This window comes from Melospiza georgiana, chromosome 13, assembly GCF_028018845.1.
Source record: "Melospiza georgiana isolate bMelGeo1 chromosome 13, bMelGeo1.pri, whole genome shotgun sequence".
Taxonomy (NCBI): domain Eukaryota; kingdom Metazoa; phylum Chordata; class Aves; order Passeriformes; family Passerellidae; genus Melospiza; species Melospiza georgiana.
In genome coordinates, this window is record NC_080442.1 from 3,205,566 (window position 1) to 3,229,894 (window position 24,329).

The 24,329-nt window shown below is 48.4% G+C and overlaps 1 protein-coding gene across 10 annotated transcripts in view; it reads left to right on the forward strand.

The window, feature by feature from the left end:
- Nucleotides 1–24,329, forward strand: part of NEO1 (neogenin 1) — a 178,724-nt gene that overhangs the window by 141,426 nt on the left and 12,969 nt on the right. For 6 of the 10 annotated variants that reach the window (XM_058033043.1, XM_058033051.1, XM_058033053.1 and 3 more), the window contains exons 12-21: nt 1,444–1,493; nt 1,978–2,122; nt 4,880–4,990; nt 9,521–9,715; nt 10,284–10,379; nt 11,355–11,578; nt 16,121–16,259; nt 18,693–18,800; nt 21,653–21,847; nt 23,060–23,092. In XM_058033043.1, coding sequence (XP_057889026.1) covers nt 1,444–1,493; nt 1,978–2,122; nt 4,880–4,990; nt 9,521–9,715; nt 10,284–10,379; nt 11,355–11,578; nt 16,121–16,259; nt 18,693–18,800; nt 21,653–21,847; nt 23,060–23,092 — 1,296 coding nt within the window. The remainder of the gene's footprint in view (nt 1–1,443; nt 1,494–1,977; nt 2,123–4,879; nt 4,991–9,520; nt 9,716–10,283; nt 10,380–11,354; nt 11,579–16,120; nt 16,260–18,692; nt 18,801–21,652; nt 21,848–23,059; nt 23,093–24,329) is intronic. The other 4 variants (XM_058033045.1, XM_058033050.1, XM_058033044.1 and 1 more) reach the window with 2 other exon arrangements.

Genomic DNA, 24,329 nt, shown 5'->3' on the forward strand with positions numbered 1-24,329 from the left:
CCTGTTGTGATGTCCATGTTCCCTGCAGGGATTTCTCCCTAAGCTTCCTTTAGCCCTGATTTAACCAAGCATCTGCATTTTTATGTAGGTTTTTGCTCCTAATCTCTTACAGAGCCTTGTTGCAGGGATAACTCTGCAAGTATTACCATTTGAACCCAGGTTTGTGTGCTGCTCCTGAGGATTGCTTCTCCTCTCCTGGAATTCCTGATCAGGGATTACAGCTGGGAGTGGACTCTGAGCCTCAGAGCCTGATTGAGGCCCTGCCCTCACAGCCTCAGAGCCATCAGCCTGTCCTGGTGCTCCTCAGGCTGCTCTCCATGTGCTGTCCCCTCCAGGAGATGCCTTTCCAGAGCAGCTGTGGCTGCTCCTGGAGCCCTGCAGTGTCCCAGGCCAGGCTGGACAGGGCTTGGAGCAGCCTGGGGTAGCAGAAAGTGTCCCCACGTGGCAGGGGGGGCACTGGAGGAGCAAGGAAAGCTTGGGTTTGTATCCTCTCCTCTCCACTGTGCTGCTCTCAGACCCTTAGCTCTCCATCCTCAGCTGTGGTGATTTCAGGCTGGGCTGGCAAGGGAAGGCAAATCCTGCTCCTCTCCATTTCTGCCATGGGGGGGTGGGTGAGGGAGGTTTCACCCCATCCTTTACAAACTCTTCTTGCACTTCATGCCCTCCCTGGGATGTTCCTGTGGCTGGGCTGAGCCATTTGGAAAATGAATTCTGCAGGCTGGAGCAGTCCTCATCCCTCTTTATCCCTGTGCTCCTTGTGCTTCCCTGGAGCCTCCCCTTCCTGCCAGGGAAGCCTCAGCTCTGCCAGCTGTGGAGCCACAAGGGTGGCTCCCAGGGTTTTTCTTGCACTCCAGGATTTTTCTTGCACTCCAGGGTTTTTTCTTGCTCCCAGGGTTTTTCTTGCACTCCCTTTTTGCCTGGATTTCACTGCCATGGGAAGTGAGTAAAGAACAAGCAAAGAGTGGCAGTTCAAAGGCAGCCCCAGTGTCTGAGATGCCCTTCACCTCCTCACTGTCACAGGGCCCTGGGGACTCAGAGGTTCCCTGTTACACAAAATCAGGATAACAAAATCCAGGCCAGAAATTTAAATGTGGGTTCCTTAAATGAAGCAGTGTGTTCAGGAAAGATTTGCCTTGGCAAAGAGCTGGATGGGATATTTCTCTGAGAGTTTGAGAAGTGCTTTTAAAAGTGAAAAAACGTTTTATTTAGATAGGTGTGAAAATAAAGACCTGAATAAAGAGTTTTTTCTTCAAGATGAAAATACAGAATCCTCCTTAACCATTCACTATGTCAGAAAAACCTGTGGGAGGATTGGTAGTTTTTTTATGTGCTGCTTAAACCAGAATGGTTTGTACTTCTATAGCAAATGGCAGCAGAGAGTAGTTGGATGTGGAAATGCAATATTTGAAAGTTTTGGAGTTGTAATTCCTTTAATGTTTCCAGTTCCCAGTGCTCCACCCCAGAACCTAACGCTGGAGGTCCGGAATTCCAAGGTAAGCTTGGAGCATTTCCTGCTGCTAATGGGTAAATAAAGGGTTGGGAGGGGTCTTAGACTGGGGCTGCTTTGGGTCTTTTTTTTCCTCCCATGCAGCTTTTGAGCTCTTTATGGAGAATATTCTGATATTTCTGAATATCTAAATGGAGAATATATTTCTGAATATCTTTATGGAGAATATCTGAATGGAGAATATATTTCTGAATATCTTTATGGAAAATATCTGAATGTGGGGCTTGGAGGAGCTGCAATCCAGCTGTGGGCTGGCTGTGACAGTGCTGATGATGGGAGGGATTTAATGGGGCTGGAAGAATCAGAGCTGGAATCCCTGGGCACACAGAGAAACATTTCTGGAGTGCCTTGGGTCCTTGAGAAGAGAAAATATTTGGCCATTGTACCATTGGAATTGCATGCAGAAATTGTTTTTTTAAAGCTTTCCTAAAGACTTTTTTTCCAACACCTGCCTGTGCTGCCTTTCCCAGAGCATCCTGCTGCAGTGGCAGCCCCCTCCTGCCGGGACCCAGAGCGGGCAGATCACGGGCTACAAAATCCGCTACCGCAGGGTGGCCCGCAAGAGCGACGTCACCGAGAGCGTGGCGGGCACCCAGCTCTCACAGCTCATCGAGGGTGAGCAGCACTGCCCCCTGGGGGGCCTGGGTATGGCTGGGGGCTCAGGGACAGGGTCCCTTAGGGCTTCTCTGGGGTCCTGACATCCCTGGATGTGTTTAGGGGGGTCAGGGATAGGATTCCATTGGGTTTCTGTGGGGTCCTGACATCCCTGGATGTGTTTAGGGGGTCAGGGATAGGATTCCATTTGGTTTCTGTGGGGTCCTGACATCCCTGGATGTGTTTAGGGGCTCAGGGACAGGGTCCCTTAGGGCTTCTGTGGGGTCCTGACATCCCTGGATGTGTTTAGGGGGTCAGGGATAGGATTCCATTGGGTTTCTGTGGGGTCCTGACATCCCTGGATGTGTTTAGGGAGTCAGGGATAGGATTCCATTTGGTTTCTGTGGGGTCCTGACATCCCTGGTTGCGTTTAAGGGGTCAGGGATGGGATTCCATTGGGTTTCTGTGGGGTCCTGACATCCCTGGCTGTGTTTAAGGGCTCAGGGACAGGATCCCATTGGATTTCTGTGGGGTCCTGACATCCCTGGATGTGTTTAGGGAGTCAGGGATAGGTTTCCATTGGGTTTCTGTGGGGTCCTGTCATCCCTGGATGTGTTTAGGGGGTCAGGGACAGGATCCCACTGGGTTTCTGTGGGATCTTGTCCTCCCTGGTTGTGTTTGGGGGCCCAGGGACGGGATCCCATTGGGTCCCTAAAGGGTCCTGTGCTCCTCAGGGGTGCCTGCCTGTGTTTGGGGGGTTCAGGGACAGGATCCCATAGGGTTTCTGTGCAGTCCTCTCTTCCCCAGGGGTCCCTTGCTGTTTTTAGGGGGCTCAGGGACACGATGCCATGGATCCCTGTGCAGTCTTGTCCTCCCTGGGGTCCCTGGTTGTGTTCAGGGGGCTCAGGGACAGGATCCCATTGGATTTCTGTGGAGTCTTGTCCTCCCTGGCTGTGTTTGGGGACTCAGGGACAGGATCCCATTGGGTTTCTGTGGGGTTCTGACATCCCTGGCTGTGTTTAAGGGCTCAGGGACAGGATTCCATAGGGTGTCTGTGGGCTCTTGTCCTCCCTGGCTGTGTTTGGGGGCTCAGGGACAGGATCTCACTGGGTTCCTGTGGGGTCCTGTCCTCCCTGGGGTCCCTGGCTGTGTTTGGAGGCTCAGGGACAGGATTCCATGGGGTTCCTGCCTTGGAAGTCAAACAGAAGCAGCTTCCAAAGGAGCTCTGGGGCCCTGTGGGCTGCAGGTGGTGCCTGGGGCATGGTGACCTGATTGCTAGCCCTGATTTGGCCATGGATTTGCTAAGTGGACTGGATGATTCCTTATAAAATGTTTATAAAATGCCTGGAGAATGTGGCTGGGCACATTGTGTGCCCAAATACCAGCAATGAAGGTGAGGAGGAGGAGGGAAGAGGAGCAGGGGCTGGGCAGGGTTGGCACAGACACCTGGACCCAGCTCTGAGCCCTGGGAATGGCTGACCTGGGGCATCCATGGAATGTTCTAGAGGGACTGCATTTCATCCTTTTGTGCACTTAAAAATCCAGCCCAGTCCCTCACTTAGTGTCAGTCACAGCAGAGCATGAGAGCAGGAGCAACACTACATTGTGTTCCTCTTTCAAATCTCTGTAAATGAATACTTGATCAAAAGAGAAGACACTGGGAGATTCTGGAAGAGTTTCTAACAAGATACTCTGATTTTTCTCAGCAACTCCAGCTGTGACTTAGCAAGTCTCAGTTTTCTCACAGAATTGAGATATTCCTGTAATTCTAGGACATTCCTGCCAGCAACAAAACCTGCTGGAGAGGTTCAATATACCAAATTTAGAGTTCCTTTTCACAGTGCTCTGATTTTTTTTGTACAGACTTTTAGATGCATTGATCAGGTGTGTGAGTTTGCCCACCTGCTGCCTCTGTGCCACCCGCAGGTTTGGTGATGGTGGCAGTGTTCCTGTTCTTAAAACTAATTAATTAAACTAATTACCAGCCCTGAGTTAAAGCCTGGCTGCCAGCAGGCCCTCCCAGTCCCTTCCAGCCCTGATGCTGGGGGGCAATGGGAGTGGAAGGCTGGGTTATCCATGGTTCTGGGATTTAACTGGGATCTGTGGGAATTGCCAAGGTGGTGGAGCTGTGGGATCTCTGGGATCTGTGGGAATTGCTGGGCTATGGAGCTGTGGGATCTGTGGGAATTCCCATCCTGATGGATCTGTGGGAATTGCTCTCCTAATGGAACTGTGGGGATTCCTATCCTGACGGAGCTGTAGGAGCTGTGGGAATTCCTGCCCTGATGGAACTGTGGGATCTGTAGGATCTGTGGGAATTGCTGGGCTGTGGGAGCTGTGGGATCTGTGGGAATTCCTGTCCTGATGGACCTGTGGGAATTCCTGTCCTGATGGAGCTGTAGGATCTATGGGAATTGCAGTCCTCATGGATCTGTGGGAATTGCTGTCCTGATGGATCTGTGGGATCTATAGGAGTTCCTCTCCTGATGGAGCTGTGGGGATTCCTATCCTGATGGAGCTATAGGACCTGTGGGAATTGCTGAACTGTGGGAATTGCTGTCCTGATGGAGCTGTGGGATCTCTGGGATCTGTGGGAATTGCTGGGCTGATGGATCTGTGGCATCTATGGGAATCTCTGTCCTGATGGACCTGTGGGCATTGCTGGGCTGATGGAGCTCTGGGATCTGTGGGATCTCTGGGTGTGCATGTCCTGATGGAGCTGTGGGATCTGTGGGAGTTCCTGTCCTGATGGCTCTGTGGGAATTGCCTGTCCCACAGGTTTGGAGCGGGGCACTGAGTACAGCTTCCGCGTGGCCGCCATGACCATCAACGGCACCGGGCCCGCCACCGACTGGGTGTCAGCCGAGACCTTCGAGAGCGACCTGGACGGTGAGAGAGACAGCCCTGGGCTGGGACAGCAGCGTGGGGAAACAGTCACTTCATTGCACTGGAAAATGGGGGATCCATTCACTTCATTGCACTGGAAAATGGGGGATCCATTCCCTTCATTGCACTGGAAAATGGGGGATCCATTCACTTCATTGCACTGGAAAATGGGGGAACCATTAACTTCAATTCAATGAAAAATGGGAGAATCCATTTTACTGAAAAATGGGGGATCTATTCACTTCATTTCCCTGAAAAATGGGGGATCTATTCACTTCATTTCCCTGAAAAATGGGAGATCATTCACTTCATTTCAGTGAAAAATGGGAGATCATTCACTTCATTTCAGTGAAAAATGGGGGATCCATTCAATTAATTTCAGTGAAAAATGGGGGATCCATTCACTTCATTTCTCTGAAAAATGGGGGATCCATTCACTTCATTTCTCTGAAAAATGGGGGATCCATTCACTTCATTTCTCTGAAAAATGGGGGATCCATTCACTTCATTTCAGTGAAAAATGGGAGATCATTCACTTCATTTCAGTGAAAAATGGGAGATCATTCACTTCATTTCAGTGAAAAATGGGGGATCCATTCACTTCATTGCACTGGAAAATGGGGGATCCATTCACTTCATTGCACTGGAAAATGGGGGATCCATTCACTTCATTGCACTGGAAAATGGGGGAACCATTAACTTCAATTCAATGAAAAATGGGAGAATCCATTTTACTGAAAAATGGGGGATCTATTCACTTCATTTCCCTGAAAAATGGGGGATCTATTCACTTCATTTCCCTGAAAAATGGGGGATCCATTCACTTCATTGCACTGACACCTGGCTGCCTCTGAAGAACAAACCTCTGTGTTTTCACTTCTGTTCTAGGTGTACAGTGGGATTTATTTAGGGCTGACATCAATTTCTGTTTTAACAGAAAATTCTTGCCAAGTCAATAAGGTGGCTTGAAATGGAGCTGCTTCTACCCTTCCTAGAGCTGTATGTTAATGCTCATTCATAGTGACAATGAGATGTCACAGTAGGAAAGAAATAATTGAAAACATTCTCAGCCTCAGCCCTTTGCAGTCTGAACCCCATGGTGGTGCTGTGTTTCCTTTGACCCACAGTAAATAATTTTGCACAGAAGAAAAGGGAGATGAATGATATTTTCTATATTTTCTGCACCACATCTCCCATAAGAAATTCTGTTGTTGGTATTAAATACAAATTATATTGGAATTGTGGGCATTAGAATAATTACATTGAAAATTCTGATGATGGTGGAAAGGTTCCTGAGCTTGTTGGAGCATTAAATGGGATATTCCAAAGCTCTTTGCATGGGCTCTAAAGGGTTCTCCTCAACAGAGGGTCTGCTCCACCAAACCCATGGGGTTTTGTGCTGTGTCAGAGCTAAATGGCAGCTGGGAGGTGCAATAATGGAAATGGGTCAAGATTTGCTCTCTGCTGCTGGAGGATCCTTCAGCAGCCACCTTGGGAAGCCTGGGAAACCTTTCTCCCATCTCTGTCTGTGCAAAGCTGATGCTCAGCTCAATCCTGCTCCTCCTGCTGCTCCTTCTCTGGTGTGCACAGAGCAGTGCCGGGCTGTGGGGACTGGGAATTCCTTGGTCCCTGTGTCTGTTGGCCCTTGGTGGATGTGACACACCCTTGGAGCTGCCAGGTCCCCACAGGGGGCAGAGCTCTGTACATGGGCACCTCACAGGGCACTGGAATGTCCCTGAACTGGAGTTAGCAACACTTTGCCAGAGGACAGCACCAGGGTTAAATTTAAATTTCAACTGGGCAGAAGGAGGAAGAAGAAAAATAACCTTTTCCTTCTCTGTTTGCCTTGTCATTTAAATTTTTTTCACCTTCATTGCAGGAAATATGACTTTCTACACATTCTTTCCCTTGAATAAAGTAATAAAAATTGACATTTAAGATGACATAACATGATATTCATATAACTCTGCACACACCTGTGAGATCTGTGTGTGCACACTGTGTTTCTTGGGTTTCTTTCTTTAGAAAGCTCATTTGAATAATTTTAACACATGCAAATGAATTTACAGCTCATCTTGCATTTCTTAGGTTCAACAGACACATGAGGCATCATTTCTTTTTATTCTATGGCTGCTTTTTGAGTTTAAATAGAAAAGAATTCCCAGGAGAGTCCCATGGATGTAAAGGGGAGCAGGAGTGTTACAGTTCCACTCTGGATTTGGAGCAGGTTCCCCCTGAGTGCAGAGCAGGAGGTGTTGAGCAGTTGTGCAGAGTTTGTCCCCAGGGCAGTGGAAATGTCACCTCTGGTGCTGCTCTTGGAGCTGTGCTGTGTTTGATGGTTGGGAGCTGGAGCTGCTGGGCTGTGTCAGCAGCAGCCCCAGAGCTCCCTGGGCTGGGGGCCAGGGCTGTGCTGTGATCCTGCTAATCCTGTTGTGGTGCTTTATTAAATGTTTGTAGAGAAATGCAGCGTGTTTCATTAAAAAGAAATCCCTGCAGGAAGCACAAGTCCTTGATTCCATTGGAGTGGGGAGCTCTGTTTGCTGGTGCAGGGAATTATCCCTAATCCACGACAAAAGGATTGAATTCATTTTTGAGAAGTGAGCCCAGAGTTAGGGACACTCCAGGGATGGGTGGCAGATTGCTTTTGGTTCCACTCAACAGTGGGGAAAAGCCTCTTAGGAGAAATATTAGGGGCTTACAGTGTCACATTGTGAAATGTTCTGGAGTTTGGGATCCACATTCTGTGTCTCTGTGGGGTGGGGTGAGACTTGGGTTGTTTTGGGGGAAGGCTCTGAACATTTGATGTGGACTCTGTATTTTCTGTGCAGTTCCTGCTTACGTTGTGTGAATTATGGGAATCCAAGGATCCAGGCAGGGACAGCTGTAGGACAAGTGAGGAGAACCCTTTGCAGTGCAGTTCTTACAGCTGTGGAATATCCTATTTAATGCCACAACCAGCTCAGGAACTTTTCTTTCATCACCAGAAAAGTGATGGAAAATGTGTTATAGTAACTTCTTTGGGCCAGGTCTAATAAGCTTTTGGAAACCTGTAACACACCTAAGTTAGCTCAGCTACTTTTGGAGGCATACAAATCAGCAGGATGGCTTTTGTTGCAGTGTTAGAAATAAAAAGGTTTGATAAAAGGCAAAATAACACACAGAAAAACCCAGCTAGGTGCTAGATGTTCTTGCTCCTGGTAAAAACACTTTACAAAAGCAGATAATTTCTTTGTTCTCTTCTTTTTCTACTAAATTGCCTAGGCAGGACTTTTTGGTTCCTGTCCCATTAGCTATCTTTGAGGTGAAGTCCCTCAGGTCCTATGAGGTGTCTTTTCACTTAATAGAGGAGAGAAACTTCTGGTTTTCTTTCCTTTGAAGGGGACAAAGGAGAGTTTTGTCACTCTGTCAACAGGGGGCACATTCCTACACCTCGCCCTTTCTATGCATTTAAAAAGAAAGAGGAAAAAGGAATATGAATTTTAAAAGCTTTATTTTTGAACAATTCTTTTCCATGTAATTACTGTAATACTCACAAGTAAGGAATAGGATGGAATTGAAATTGGATTAATTTGTGGAGGGAAAAGATGGGATAAAAGTGGGTGATGACATGGGCAACATGGATCTGCCCAAACAGATCTGATAGAAAAACCATCCCAACCCCCTAAGCTTCAGCACAGCTGTGCTGCCTTTTAAAGGGTGAATCTCTTGGAATGCAATGTTAACATTCTGCTCTTGGAGCTCTTTGCTCTCTGCTGCACCCCAAAGTTTCATTGTGCTCATTCCAACACAAACAAGTGCTTTATTTGCCCTTCCTGCCTCCTGGGCTCCATGGCAGTGCCTTTCATTAGGAGAAGGCTTTGCATTGCCTCCCTCTTGGGGCTTCTGCTGCTCACAGTGACCCTGAGATGTGTCACAAAGTCTCTTTTCCCAGCCTGGCTGTCAAAGGGGGAGTCAGAACTCTTCAGTGCTCATTCTCAAGGTTGTTCATTGTTTCTTATCTATAAAATTTTGTCTCTGGCCTGCTGAGGTCTGCTCAGCAGGTCAGACAGAGGCACACTGACCACCCTCAGGGTGGTGTTGTCTTTTATACTAAAAACTATGTGTACATTATTGACCATAACTTCCCAGTACCTATCACCTGTGTTAGACAGTGAGCTTCTACTCTAAAGCAATCCAAAAGTGCCACCATCACAGCAGAAGATGGAGGCCAAGAAGAAGAAGGAGAAAGGCTGGACATGCCCAGATTCCTCCATCTTGCCCCCTGAACCCCCATTCTAAAACTTCAAAAATCTATTTTTCACCCTGTGACAAACTTCATTATTATTCTATTTAGTCTTTCATGGCTTGCTTCTGTTTAGTCTTTCATGGCTTGCAGCTCCTCGTACAAGGTTGATAGTTTTTTCCAAGGGCTAAATCAAAGGCCCAGCTGCCTTGGGCTCTGTGCCAGGGTCTCTGAGCCCCCTGGCAGGGGTTTGGGCACTGCAGGGCAGCCAGAGGGATGTGCTGAATTGTGACACCCCCCTGTCCCTGCAGAGAGCCGCGTGCCCGAGGTGCCCAGCTCGCTGCACGTGCGCCCGCTGGTCACCAGCATCGTGGTGAGCTGGACCCCGCCCGAGAACCAGGACGTGGTGGTCAGGGGCTACGCCATCGGCTACGGCATCGGCAGCCCCCACGCCCAGACCATCAAGGTGGACTACAAGCAGAGATACTACACCATTGAGAACCTGGGTGAGTGCCTCTGGGCCCCAGCCCAGCCTCCCGAGCTCTGCACTCCTGGAACAGCTCCCATGTGAGCAGCAGCCTGAGCTCGGCGTGCTCCGTGCAGGAGAAAAAGGGACTGAAATGTCACCAGCGTTCACTGGTGGCTCCTTTAACAGGAAAATAAAGATTCACCCCTCCACAGAACTCTCTGTGGGAGGTAAAACAGCCCGAGAGTGAGAGAAATGGCAATATTAGGAATTTCATCAAATCAGAGCTTTGAGTCATTTTGGTTTTGCTGTTCTGAATTGTTTTTCTCACTCCTGATTTGGCTGTGCTTAAAGGTAGTAAAGGCTGTGCTGTAACCTTGAGCTGTGCTGTCCCTGCCCAGGCAGGGGCTGGAATGAGATGGGCTTTAAGGTCCCTTCCAACCCAAACCAGTCTGGGATTCTGCAGCCATGAGCAGAAGGTGTGTGTGGAGACTTCCTCAGCTCAAATCACGTATTCTAGTTAAAAATTAAAATTGGGACAAAGAAGGTATGGAGAAGCAGAGAGCAGGATTCATTGGCTGTGCTGATTTCTTTTCTTTCCCCTTCAGATCCCAGCTCCCACTATGTGATAACCCTGAAAGCCTTCAACAACGTGGGGGAGGGGATCCCCCTGTACGAGAGCGCTGTGACCCGGCCCCACTCGGGTGAGTGCTGCCCCCAGCTGGGATGGGCTGGGCTGATGGCAGGGTCCTGCTGCCTGCTCATCCCCTGCTCTCTGTCCCTGTCACTGCTTGGCCTTGCTCGTTCTGATAAACCACCTAAATTGGGCTCATTTAAGTTCCAAACTCACCTGACAGCTACTAATGGATGTTCTAACTCCAGGTGTTCCCCCTACTGAGCACAGCCCACGTGGGTGCAGCTCTGAAGGCCCTGGGCTGGGGGTTATGGCCTTTTGCACTGAGATTTTTTAATATGATGCCTGTGTTTGCTTTGTGTCCCTCTCTTGTCACTCACACTAAACAAAATCTGGGCAGTTTTTATTTTGGATTTGTAATCCACAAAGGGTTTAAGCAGAGCAGTGTGCAGGTGAGCTGTTGCCATGCCATGGCTCTCTCCCAGCCTGATGGCACCACCCAAGAATTTGGTGGAGGTGCAACACTTGGGGTTAGTCCTGATGAGCTGGAATGCTTTGAGATTCCCCAGAGGATGCTGGAATTGCAGTTTCACAGTTACTGCAAGTTGGTCTCACTGGAGCCTCCCTTTGAAGGTGCCTTTGGGAGGTCCCTGGGTGTTTGGGAAGTGGCACCTGCCCATCCAGAGCTCCAGCTCTGTATCCTCCTCTTTGTTTTCTGGGAGAGGACTCAGTGACACTCCATGCAGATGAAGTTACAGTGACTGAGTATTTGGGGTTCCCAGGCCATGGTTGAGTGCCCTGAGCACTAATTAGGGCTCTGCCAGCAGGGATTTGTTGTCTTACTGTCTGGAGGAGGGAGGACAATGCAAGAGTGATGTTATTGCCCAGTCTAATGTCACCTATTAACTCTGGCTTTTCTCTCTTTCTCTCCATTCCTCACCTTCCATCTCATTGCACTTCCCTGCATCCCCTTTTTTTTTTTTATTTTGGTTGACATTAAAATGCCACCTCCTCCCTTTTTAATTCTAAACCCCGGATTGGGCAGACACTTCCGAGGTTGATTTGTTTGTTATTAATGCTCCATACACTCCAGTGCCAGATCCGTCTCCCATGATGCCCCCGGTGGGAGTTCAGGCTTCCATCCTGAGCCATGACACCATCAGGATCACTTGGGCAGACAACTCCCTGCCCAAGAACCAGAAGATCACGGACGCGCGCTTCTACACCGTCCGCTGGAAAACCAACATCCCTGCCAACACCAAGTACAAGGTACTGAGGGCTGGGAGCTGCCCTGCCAGGCTGAGGCACAGCTCTGGGAGCACTGCTGGGCTCTTGGAGGGGCAGGATCCCTCGGGTTGCACTGCCAGGACAAGCTCGGGGAGCACTGCAGGAATCCCCCAGTTCCACTTCCAGGGCGAGGCACAGCTCTGGGGATGCTGCTGGGCTCCTGGAGGGGCAGATTCCTCCAGCTCCGCTTCCAGGGCAAGCTCAGGGAACACTGCTGGGCTCTTGGAGGGGCAGGATTCCTCCAACTTCATTCCCAGGGCAAGGCACAGCTCTGGGAGCACTGGGGGGCTCTTGGAGGGGCAGATTCCTCCAGTTCCACTCCCAGCTGAAGGCACAGCTCTGGGAGCACTGCAGGATTTCTCCAGCCCCACTCCCAGGGCAAGGCACAGCTATGGGAGCACTGGGGGGCTCTTGGAGGGGCAGGATTCCTCCAGTTCCACTCTCAGCTGAAGGCACAGCTCTGGAAACTCTGCTGGCCTTGTTGAAGGGGCAGATTTCTCCAACTCCACTCCCAGGGCAAGGCACAGCTCTGGGAGCACTGCTGGGTTCCTTGGAGGGGCAGGATCCCTCCAGTTCCACTCCCAGGACAAGGCACTGCTCTGAGAACTCTGCTTGGGCTCTCTGAGGGGGCAGGATTCCACTCCCAGGGGAAGGCACAGCTCTGGGAATACTGGGGGGCTCCTTGGAGGGGCAGATCCTCCAGCTCCCCTCCCAGGGCAGGCACTGCTGGGCTCCCTGGAGGGGCAGGATCCCTCCAGCTCCCGGGCAAGGCACAGCTCTGGGAACTCTGCTTGGGCTCCTTGGAGGGGCAGGATTCTTACAATTCCACTCCCAGGGCAAGCTCTGGGAGCTCTGCTGGGCTCCTTGGAGGGGCAGGATCCCTCCAGCCCCACTCCCAGCTGGAGGCACAGCTCTGGGAATGCTGCTGGGATGAGCCCAGGGGCCTTGGAGGGCCAGGATTGCCCTGGTCTGGTGGGAGCAGTTCTTTGATGGCTCCTAGAAGGAGCTGCAGCTCTGGGGTGTTGTGGCAGAGCTGCTCCAGGGAGGGAACAGGAATTTCCAGAGTTGTTCTGCTCTGTGCACAGTGATAGTCTGAAGCTTCCCCCTGCCCCAGTCCCTGGGATGTGTGGGCTCCCCTCTGGAGAGTCACTGAAGTTGCCAGGGCTGTGTGACTGGGTCCCCTCACTGAGCCATGCAGGGAAGACAGATTTACCCCCCTGGTTTGGAGTTCCCTTTTAGAGCCTTTTCAATTCCTACAAAGCTAATAGGGAACTTTTCCTTTGGGAACTGACTGGCTTCAAAATACACAACAAAAATTTTATTATATCCTTGCCTTCCTCCGTTTTCATGTGTTTTGATTTGGAGACTGGATCTGGGGTTTGGTTTGGTGGTTGGTTGGATTTTTTTTTGTTAATTTTCAGAGTTACCTGCAGGGCTCAGAGCTGCTGACTGCAAATTTCACATTTGTAATGAGACTCAGAGGAACTGGTTGTTGAAATACCCAGCCAGTGGAGCTCCCTTTATGCTCCTGCAGAGCCAGCTTGTTATAATCCAGATCTTTTCTTTATTGAAATGAAAAGATGTAAATATGTGTGTATTCCTCCTCTAAAGGCTTCTGGGCCACATTCCTGAGTCATGTGCAGAGGGTGTCTCAGGAGTGGTTTAAATAAAGCTGCAGTTTCATTAGCTAATTGCTTAAAAGAATGAAACAAAATAGAAGATGGAATAAAACAGTAAATTTAAATAAAACAGGAATAGTCCTGTTGTTCCAGTGCTGGTGGTCAGTGGGCAGCAAGTTTTACTGTGACCAAAACCAACACAGAATGATGGAACATAATTTAAAATTACTCAGAAATGTTGAAAGGATTTGCCTGAAGGAGAGAAGTTTGAGCAATTTGCTGCAGTCATGTGTAACCTGTGGTGTCTGGAGAGCCCACATCCTGCTTTCCTCCCCTTGTTCCTGTTGGAAATGCTCTCCTGCCCTGCTGGATGTTTTCTGGGAGGGCAGAGCCCCTGCAGGGAGTGCAGGGTCAGTCAGGCTGAGACCCTGAGTGCAGAGAGTGCAGTGCTTGTCCTGGCCCCTGTGCAGCTCCTGCTCTGCACCCCGAGCCTTTGGGGTCCCCATTCTTGGGGACAGAGCTCCTGAGCCACCTCTGCAGCATCCAGAGCTGCCTCTGCTCAGCTCAGAGGGGTTTCATCCTCCCTCATCCCTGAGCTGGGTGTTGGGGCTGTTCACTGAGATGTTCTGTTCCTGCCCTGTCCCAAACTGCTGGGGAAGGAGCTGTGTGCTCCCCACACCAGTGCTTCCTCCTGAGGAGCTTTGTTTGTGCAGGAAACTGAGGAAAACAAGGATTTCAGTGCTCAGGGCAGGGTTGTGCCAGTCTGAGCCTGGAAACCCAGGAACACTCCTGGGTTTGAGCTGTCTCTGCACTAACATGGTTATTAGAACTCTGGTTGCTCAGAATTTTAGACTTTCTATGCTGTCAGACACTGACCCCCAAAAGAACACTACATTTAACCTGAAGCCATAAAAAAACTTCCAAAATTGAATAACAGAATTGTGAGTGTATAGTTTAAATAGAAGTGTGTAGTATCACATAGCAGAAAACTTAGAGTTGAAAGTTTTAGAATAGTTATAGTTACTATATATATAGTATATATATATAGTTATATATATAAAGCAAGATGAAAATTTTAGAAGCTACTTTTTAACCTTCTTCTTCATGAATTTAATAGTATTGTGTAATTAGATTAAAAAGTCCACATTGCAAGACACAAGTAGTTAGTAAAATTAATTTAAGTATCATTTCTTAATTAGACAGTTTATCCTTAAAAGACCTTATAAAGAGAGAAATGAAGCTCCATTTTTTTACCTTATTAGTGAAGCACAGTAAAATTCACAACTTATAAAAGTGTAACATTGGAGCAGTTTTCCAAAGCCCCCTTGTTGGTGTGTGGGGTTGTCCTGCAGTTACCTGGGATCCATCAATGAAAATATTAAACATTGAATCTTTTAGGACTGCATAAAAGAGAAACAAATTGTTCAAAGTAATATTTATGGAGTTTATTTCTAGCAGGTGAGCAGGGTTTGGTATTGTGGGATAGGCTGGGATGTTAAAATAATGAAGTGCTGTTAAATTGTGGGGTCTGATACTCCAGGAGGGCTCAGGTGTGTCATTTACACTCAGTGGGATGCACAGGGAAACTAAAAGATCCCCAGATTCAAAGCCAGAGATGGAAACCTGAACTTTTCACCTGTAAAAGGAGCCTAGCTGCCTCATAAAATAATCCAAATATTGGAGTGCTTCAATACTGCTGGGAATTGCAGCATCCTGGAGAGGAAGAGCTTTTTGGGGTAAGGCAGCTGGGAATGCCAGATGGGAGGAAAAGATTCCTGCCTTGGACTTGTCACTCCATCCCTCCACGAGGACTGCATTCCCCAGGGAGCTGTGCCCCTTCCTCCCAGCTGTGCCCCTTCCTTCCAGCTGTGCCCTCCCAGCTGTGCCCCAGCCCCTCAGGCACAGTCCCACCCACTCCAAACTGCACTGAGCCTCACCAAGGAGAGGCTGAAAGCCAATGGAGGGGTGAATTTTAATTCATGTTATGAGTCTTTGTTGTCTGGCCAAGACAGCAAATTCCTGCCATCCCTTGGATCAGCATTTCCTGAACTTCCATCCCTTGGAAGAAAAAAGCAATGAAGAGATTGGAGATCTCAGGGTTTCTTTGTCACTGCTGGAGCCTTCAGGAAAGGTGCCTTTACCTTGGCAATAAATCAGCTGCACTCAGGGGTTTCTGGAGGCAGTGGCTGCTGCAGTTGTTGTATGGCCCTGTCAGATCCTGCAACAACTCCTTAATTCTGTGTTAACACCACAGGTCAAGGTGGGGAATATACTTACCTGTAAATACAGCTTTCCATGGGCCTCCAGCACATTCTGTTGGTGCTGAAGCCATTGATAACAAATACCAGATCTTTAGAAATGCTGAATTACAAATTCCACTATGACCCACGTGGAGTTTCCTTGTGTGATCCTAAATCACCATTTTTTTCTGAAAAGAATCTACATTTTAGCAAAGCTTCATTCTCTTTAAGTCTCACAAGTGTGTCTTTAGTTGGTTGTTTATTACATTTAAGGTTGTTCTGGAAATTCCAGCAGGGATCTGGGAGGCAGCTCCAGGTTCTGAACCAGGACTGTTCCTTGCTGTGCTTTTTGTTTTCCCCAGCCAGAAGAGTTAATGAAATGCTGTAAACCAACCCCAAGGTAAACAGGGGTTTAACCACTGCAGAACAAGTGGGCCCTGGCCCTTGGATTGTGTTTTTTTCATTTCTAATTGACTGCTGCTAAGTGCTCCTGCTGATTGCAGCATTTCTAGTGGAGGATAAACGTTGATATTTGATTAATGAATTTGCACGCCAGAGAAGAAGCAGCCCTAATTAATTACTGTGGTTATGGAAATGCTGGGAGAGGGGCTGGGGCTGTGTCAGGGCTGTGCTTTGGGAAGTGCTGACCCTGCTTTCCCTTGCAGACTGCAAATGCCACCACCCTGAGCTATCTGGTGACGGGGCTGAAGCCAAACACCCTCTACGAGTTCTCAGTGATGGTGACCAAGGGCAGGAGATCCAGCACCTGGAGCATGACAGCACATGGGACAACCTTTGAATTAGGTACTGCTGGATATTCCCAAAGAAACCTCCACCTGAAATGGTTCTGCTGATTAACACTTGCTGGGGGGTTCTGAATAGTTCAGGCAGAAATTCTGATTAAAAAAACAACAACATACTTGAAAATTGCAAGGGATGATTGCAGGAGAATTTACATCAAATTACAGAGAAGTCATGAATAATGTACCACACTTTATGGGCAGGAGAGAAGAAAGTCTCACAAAAAGCACCTTAACAGCAAATACAAAGAAAACACTTCAGCAAATAATAATTAAAATGTGCTGTAAATGTGATGATAATTGTTACAGAGTGAGAAGGTGCATGAGCAAATGAAGACAGAAAAATCACAGTGGGCATTAAGACATCCAAATGAGCTCTGAATTCCTGTTCAGTGCAGAACAGAGCAGGGTTTGAGGCTGCCAGGAACAACTCAGGCCCAGGGACTGTGAGGGCCAGGCCCTCTCCCTGACCTGCCCCTCATTAGCTCTTCTTACCCTGCAGTGTTAAATGAACTTTGGGCAATTAAATTTACTGCCTGTTATGGGAAGGGCTCTCTTTAGATGGACTGTGGAGGACAAGAAACCCAGAGTTCTCCTTCTAAATTAAAATACAGCCAAGAAATCAATCATGCAAACAATTAGTGAGATTTTCCAGATAGTCTATAGCAGAAATTCTTTCATTTCTGCTTCAGAAAAAGCAAACCCAGGATAAAATCTGAACTCTCTGAAGTCCCAGTGAGCTTCAGTTGCTTTTGAAACCATTGTGGTGGTTTTGGGTGGGAATTCCATGGTGTGGGGCCAGCTCTGGGCTGGGGCTCCTTTCCCAGCCCACATTAAACACTGCATTTGGTGTTTCTGCTGACACACGTTCAATCCTCAGCCATAACTCTGCTCTGAGTGCAGGGACTGTAAAAGCTGCACAAATAAAGGGTTTTAAATGAGAATTTGACACAAAGTCCCTGAGCAAGGGCACAGTGCAGGAGGGCTCAGTGCATTTTAACAGGAAGGCTCAGGTTGAAGTGCTTGGAAGGGATATTTGCAAATATGACCCAAAAGGTGGAGAACTAAGGAGAAAATTTGAAACAGAAATTACAAAAAAAAAAGGCTAAATATATTTTCTCATAACAGATCTTGTGATTTATAATACTGGCCAAATTCCTGAGTGAGTGGCTCATTATTTTGGGGTACTCCTGAGAAGTTGTACAGGACTTGCTCCTGACAGGAAAATTGGGAATTCTGGGCTCTGTTGTCTGTATTCCTGATCTCCTATGGGCTACTCCCGATTTTCTATTTTTGTTTCCTCTGAATCCTTTTTTTACATATTTGGGGCAATAGTTACAATAATTCCTGGGCTTTGGCTGTCCCTGGTTTCCAGCTCTTCATCACAGGGATAATTGGTGGCCATCCCAGAGGATTTATGGATGGATTTCTAATAGCTCACCTCCATAAACCTCTGGAAAAGCAGAAATTTCAGTGCTACTGTGGCTGTATTAAACACCCAAGGTGGATTTACTCTGGGTTGCCCCCTCAGGAGCCTCCTGGATTTCAGGATGTGGCACTGCAGGGATGGTCAGTGCCCTCTGGAGCTCACAGCAAGGATTTCAGCTTTCAGCTGGAGCCATTTGTGCTGTTTCCTGAATTCTTGGCAGGAGGGGCTGATGGGAGAAGGAAAACTCACCCCTCCTTTCTTTCCCTCAATGCTGCTCTCTGGCAACCCAAGGAAAAAGGTTGTGTTCAGCAAATCCTTCTGCATTTGAGACACACTGAGGTGCAGATGCCTCCCAAACAACAAATAATTGCTCAGGAGCTCAATGAGCCATTGCAGGTTTGCCCAGAGGTTGTTCCCAGAGCAGCTGGGGCTGTTCCATCCCTGGCAGTGCCCCAGGCCAGGCTGGACAGGGCATGGAGCAGCCTGGGACAGTGGCAGGTGTCCCTGCCATGGCAGGGGTGGCACTGGATGGGCTTTGAGATCCATTCCCAAACCATTCCGGGCTGGTAGAATTCTGAGTTGCTGCTGGATTTACTTTGCTCATTGGGATTTAAGTGGCAAATGGGCCCTGCTGGGTCTGAGTCCATCATAAACTGGAAACAGGGAGATGTTTCAGAATATGGACATATCTATATGGAATATATCTTTCACAAAGTTTGGAGGATTTTTGGGATGATTGGTGAGAAGTCAGTTCTGCAGATTTTTGAGGATGCTCGGTCATGGATCACATCTGGTGCCAGAAGTGCTCTGGAAAGGGGGAACTCCATATGGGAGGGAGGCACTGCCCCTGGATGGCACTGGCCAGTGAGGGGGGGATTTATAACAGTAAAGAGAATAGCCCAAATATACAAAACAACCCAAATATAATCAGATGGGGATCCAGGCCCTGAGCTGGCTGCTCCCTGGTGTGACAGGGCAGCCCTTGCTGACACTCTGGCTCTGTTTCAGTGCCCACCTCTCCCCCCAAGGACGTGACTGTGGTGAGCAAGGAGGGCAAGCCCCGCACCATCATCGTCAACTGGCAGCCGCCCTCCGAGGCCAACGGCAAAATCACAGGTGGGCACCAGGGCCCTGGGGCTGCCAGCTGCTCTGCCAGCCTCAGGAGCTCACAGCCACTGCTTGCTGCTGTTCTCACCCAGATGCATTCACATCTGAGCTAACTGCAGTAGGAAATGCAGCTGGAAGTTAAATATCTCCATAACCCTTGTGCTGTTCTAATAGCAGCCTCCAGCAATGTCCCCTCTGCTCCATCAGAGGTTTGTTCAGGAGAGGCCATCCCAGTGCTCTTTGTCATCTTTGTGGCATTTTTGTGCCACAGAACAGACTTCAGAGCAGTTTCCTGTTCCCCTGACAGAGCCATTAGGAGTAAACTGTTATTTGCTTTTAACTGCATCACTGCCACACAGGATAAATCACTTTCCAGACAGTAATAATTACTGATTCCCTTCTATAATTTCTGTTCAGATTCCCATTTGGAAGGGCTTTCTGAAATAATCACTTCAATTTTAATTTGTTTAAAGCTGAAATCAGATTTGAATGGCAGTGTGTGGTTTTGGATCTGAGCTCAGGATTAAGCATGGTGCAGAATGAAACCTGGGACACCTGAGTGGGCAGGACTGGAGCCCAGGCTCTGCCCAGGAGACTAAAACTGATGAAATCACTGAAAAGGCAGCAAAATGTTTCCTCTCCATGGGAAAGGAGGATTGGCTGGAGACACAGGAGCCTTTGGTGGAAGGATTTGGCTGCCAGTGAGGGGCACAAATGTCTCACACTGGGGCACACCCAGGGGAGGGGAGAGAACTACAGAGAGCAGCATTTACCTGCACAGGGCTGGCCAAATTACCCCATTGTCCAGCTCCCAAATCCCCTGGCAGTGAAGGAAACCCTTGGAACAGAACTGCTCAGCATTTATCAGCTTTTGCACAAGCAGCAGTTAACAGCTTAAAAATGAACTAAAATGGTGATTCAGGGCTAAGCCAGAGTGCAGCAGGTGCCTGGTCCCCTTTCCCAGAGCCCATCTCCAGCTCCCCTTTCCATCTCCAGCTCCCCTTTTCCATCTCCAGCTCCCTTTCCCAAACCTCATCTCCAGCTCCCTTTTTCCATCTCCAGCTCCCTTTCCTATCTCCAGCTCCCCTTCCCCCAATCCCAGCTCCTCTTTCCCAAACCCCATCTCCAGCTCCCCTTTCCCAGAGCCCATCTCCAGCTCCTCTTTCCCAAACCCCATCTCCAGCTCCCCTTTCCCAGAGCCCATCTCCAGCTCCCCTTTTCCATCTCCAGCTCCCCTTTCCCAAATTTCCTTCTCCCCTTCTCCATCTCCAGCTCCCCTTTTCTAGTGCCAACACAGTTTTTGGGATGTGGGGCCTGAGTGCCCTCTGCTGGGAACATCCCCATCAGCTGAGGCACTAATTAATTCCTCATTAACTCACTCTGTGCTGTCAGTGATGCCAGAATTCTGAGTGGTGATGTCATTCCATGGGCCCCTGTCCATGGAATGCTGAGCTGGGCCACTCTGGGTCCCACATGCTTGGGCATCATTAGAGCTGCTGACTAATTAGGGCACTCTGAAATTAATTCAGTACTTGTGCCTCTAGACTCTTATAATGCTTTTAGCATCTATCTATAAATGTATTTATTTATATATATTTATATATTAATATATGTTATATAATACATATTTTATGCATATATTCTCTACAAATCTACAAAAACATCTCCCACATTTAGATATCTTACAGATGTAGAGATATATAGATAAACAACACATATAGATAAAACATATATAGTAATACAAAATTTTGTATTCCACACGTTACATAGAAAATAAATACTTGAAGCTAGATATAGATATAAATAGTGACACAAATATATAAATAATATATGAAAATATATCATGTATATTGTGTTCTATACAATATATATTAAATACAGATTCAAGTATTTATTTCTGTGTGCATATAAATATATAGAGGTTCAAGTATTTATTTTATGCTGATCTGTGTTTCTTGTATAAAATAGTTATAAAGTTTTTACTGCATAATGATTGTTGACTTCACTGTATTTTTATAACAGAACATAAATCCTTCCCATACCTTTTATTCTGGGGTGTGCAGGGCAGCCTCAGTTCTCTTCAGATTCTTGTTGCCTTTGTTAATACACTGAAAAATAATGAAACAATTACAAAACCAAATTGTTTTGCTGTGCATGAGAATGTTTTGTTATTTTAATGTAATTTAAATAACATTAATTTGTGGTGTTGTGAGGTTTTAGGACAAGGTGAGAGATGAGAATTTGATTTTAAGTTTTTTAGAAGGTTGATTTATTATATTATGATAAATATAATATAGAAAAAAGAAATGATCTATTAAAACTATACTAGAAAAAGAGAAAAGAGACAGAAGGTTAGACAAGAATGATAATGAAAACTTGTGGCAGACTCAGAGAGTCCAACACAGCTGAAGGTGATTGGTTATTAATTAAAAACAATTCACATGTTTGGACAAACCATTTCTAGACTACATTTCAGAGGAATAAAACATGGAAAAGCTGAGGCTCCTCATCCTCCCAGGAGAAAAAATCCTGTCAAAGGGATTTTTCAAAAAATATCATGGTAGCATTAATCCTCTGAGGATGTTTTGATAATGGCAGCTTTACTTTACTTTATTGGTCTATAAATAGGTAAAGAGATGGAAATAGCAATTTGTCCACATTCAGGGAATGGTGATGAGAAATATTTTAAATGGCTTTTTTCTCTTACCATCTCCTTTGAGCAGTTCAGAGGGAAGCTGGGAGGGCTGGCTGATATTTGAAGATGGTTTTAGTGTTTGTGCCAGAGTCAGAGCACACTGGGGAAGCCGCTGGTGGCTCCCCTGGCACACACCTGACGGGTGGCACTGTCCCCTCCTGCCCAGGCTACATCATCTACTACAGCACGGACGTCAACGCCGAGATCCACGACTGGGTCATCGAGCCCGTGGTGGGCAACAGGCTCACCCACCAGATCCAGGAGCTCACCCTGGACACCCCCTACTTCTTCAAGATCCAGGCCCGCAACTCCAAGGGCATGGGGCCCATGTCCGAGGCCGTGCAGTTCCGCACCCCCAAAGGTACCCCCAAGGGGAGGGGCAGGGCTGGGCTCCTGGGACAGGCAGCTCTGGGCTCTGCAGGGCTGCTTGGGCTTGCATGGAGTGAGTCCCTGGAAGGCAGGCCTAGAGAAGGAGAGTGTCAATCCCTGGGTTCTGCCCCACGTTGGGCGCCAGTTTAAAATGTGGTGTTACAGTGGTGGGTGCTGCTGCCTGTCCCCTGTCCCCAGTGGGTGTCACAGTGGTGGGTGCTGCTGCCTGTCCCCTGTCCCCAGTGGGTGTCACAGTGGTGGGTGCTGCTGCCTGTCCCCTGTCCTCAGTGGGTGTTACAGTGGTGGGTGCTGCTGCCTGTCCCTTGTCCCCAGCAAGCCTCTCCTGTTAAAAGGCAGGGCTGAGTTAACATTCAGGCAGTGCAGTCAAACCTCCACTCCACACACGCTGTAGCTGGCTCAGTGATAAAGGCAAGAAAGGCTCTTCTGCAAGGTTTTATTCCAGCAGAGTAACACTGTCGCTGAAGGACAAACCCAGGGAAAGAGGGAAACCACATGGAGCAGGCATGGGGGAGGAGGTGGGGGGCAGAGGGGCCTGGCCTCCAGGGTAGGGGAGTGGCCACCAGGGGTACCAATCCAGGAGAAACCAGAGGAAGTTGTGACACCAAGTCCATGGGGAGTCAGTTTTTCCCTTTGGGAGGGATGGCTCTATGGTCAGTAGTTCATGTTCCCAGGGCTGAGGGCTTGGGGATTGACCAAGGTGGGAGAGTTCATGGGATGCTGCATCCCTGTGGCTGGAGCTCAGCTCTGGGGTTCACTGGCTGTTCCCAGAGCCTGGGGCCTTTGGGCTGTTCTGCTGTCACAGACTCAGGGTGGCTGCAGTGACAGTCCAGGTCCTGTGTGTCACTTCTCTGGCAGTGGGACAGTGCAGTGGGAACTCCTGGGATGAAGCAGGAACTGATGGTGATGGGCAAAGATAGTGAAGAGTAAAATGGAAGAGAGCTTGGGAAAAATAGAATTATGATAGAATCCTATCATTTGGAGGGACCCTACAGCCCATCCATGGGCAGGGACACCTCCACCAGCCCAGGCTGCTCCAAGTCCTGTCCAGGCTGGCCTTGGACACTTCTCCACGTGAGTTTCAAGAGCTGTACCCTGTGCTGTGGGAAACTTGGAATTCTGTCTCACTCCTTCAATCCTTGTGATGTGTCTCTTGTTTTTTCCTCCCTGTGCTTGCCCCACTAAGCTGAGTCCTCAGATAAAATGCCCAATGACCAAGGTAAATGAACAGCCACATTTCTCCTCTCTCCATCCCTCACTGTTCTGTTTGCTGTCCATGTGCTGTGACATTTTCTGAGTGGAGCAGGATCCTGCTGCTCTGACTGGGGTGGTTCCTGCTGTGCTGACAGGGAGAGCTGGAAGGCTGTGGGTGGCAGGAATGTGAAGGGATCTCTGTAGAGATGTCCCAGAAGGGCCATGGGGGTTGTGCCAGCTCTGAATCCTGCTGGGGGATTGCTCTGGAGCCAGTGCTGCCCCATCCAGCCCTGCCCACGTATGAGGGGGTGGAAGATCAAAGGGATTCTGGTTAGCACAAGTGCTGCTTGTGAGGATTCATTCCATAATAAAGGCAGGGAAGCCCTGGAAAGCTCTGTGCAGGAGAGATTCTGCCTGTCAGCTCATTTGGAGCCCAGACTCTCCTGAGGAGCCCAGCACTGGCTCCTAAAAGCCTTAAGGTTTTAAAATGTTTGCTTGAAAAATGGGAGCTTTGAGCTTCCCACATCGAATTAGAAGGTGGATGTCCCAGGGCACTGCTTGCTTTCTTCCAAATAACCTACAAGCCCCATAAAAGGGGGAGAATTAGTCTGGAGGGATGAGTTAAAAAGGCCATTGGCAAACAGCTTAGACATGCAATTAAAGAGATCCTAAAGGGGCTCTGAGGGAGCTGCTCCTCACTTGGCTCCTCAGCTTGGCACTTGGAGTCATTTATTAAATGTGCTTTTGCTCTGCACCAGGTGATGCTGGTGCAGGGGGTGAATGGATCCCCACCCCTGTGTCCTGGAGGTGGGGCTGGGCTGGGGCTCTCTGGGGAGCAGATGCTGCAGTGTCATTGTCCTGCTCAGCTGCAGGGAACTGGGGAGGGTTACAGGAATTTAGGTGAAAGTTGCTGTTTTCTGCTTCTCCCTGTTCCAACCCCTTTTCAGCCCGTGTTACACCCTAAAGTAACATCTTCTAGTCAAGATTAATTTTTATCACATCCTATTATTTATATATCATCAAAGCCAGGAGTTTTGTTTGAGAATTCCTGTAAGGACACTGAGAGAGCTGAAATCATGGCAGGAGCTGGAATGTGGGAAAGGGGAAGGCAGAGAAGTGCAGGAGAGGAGCTGAGGAGCAGCCCTGAACTGCCAGGCTGGGACTACAGGGAAGAACCAGCAAGTTACTCAGGCTGGGAGCCAAACCAGAGGGGATTGATGCTCTGCCCTGAATGGTTCTGTCCTTTTCTCTCTTTGTCTGCT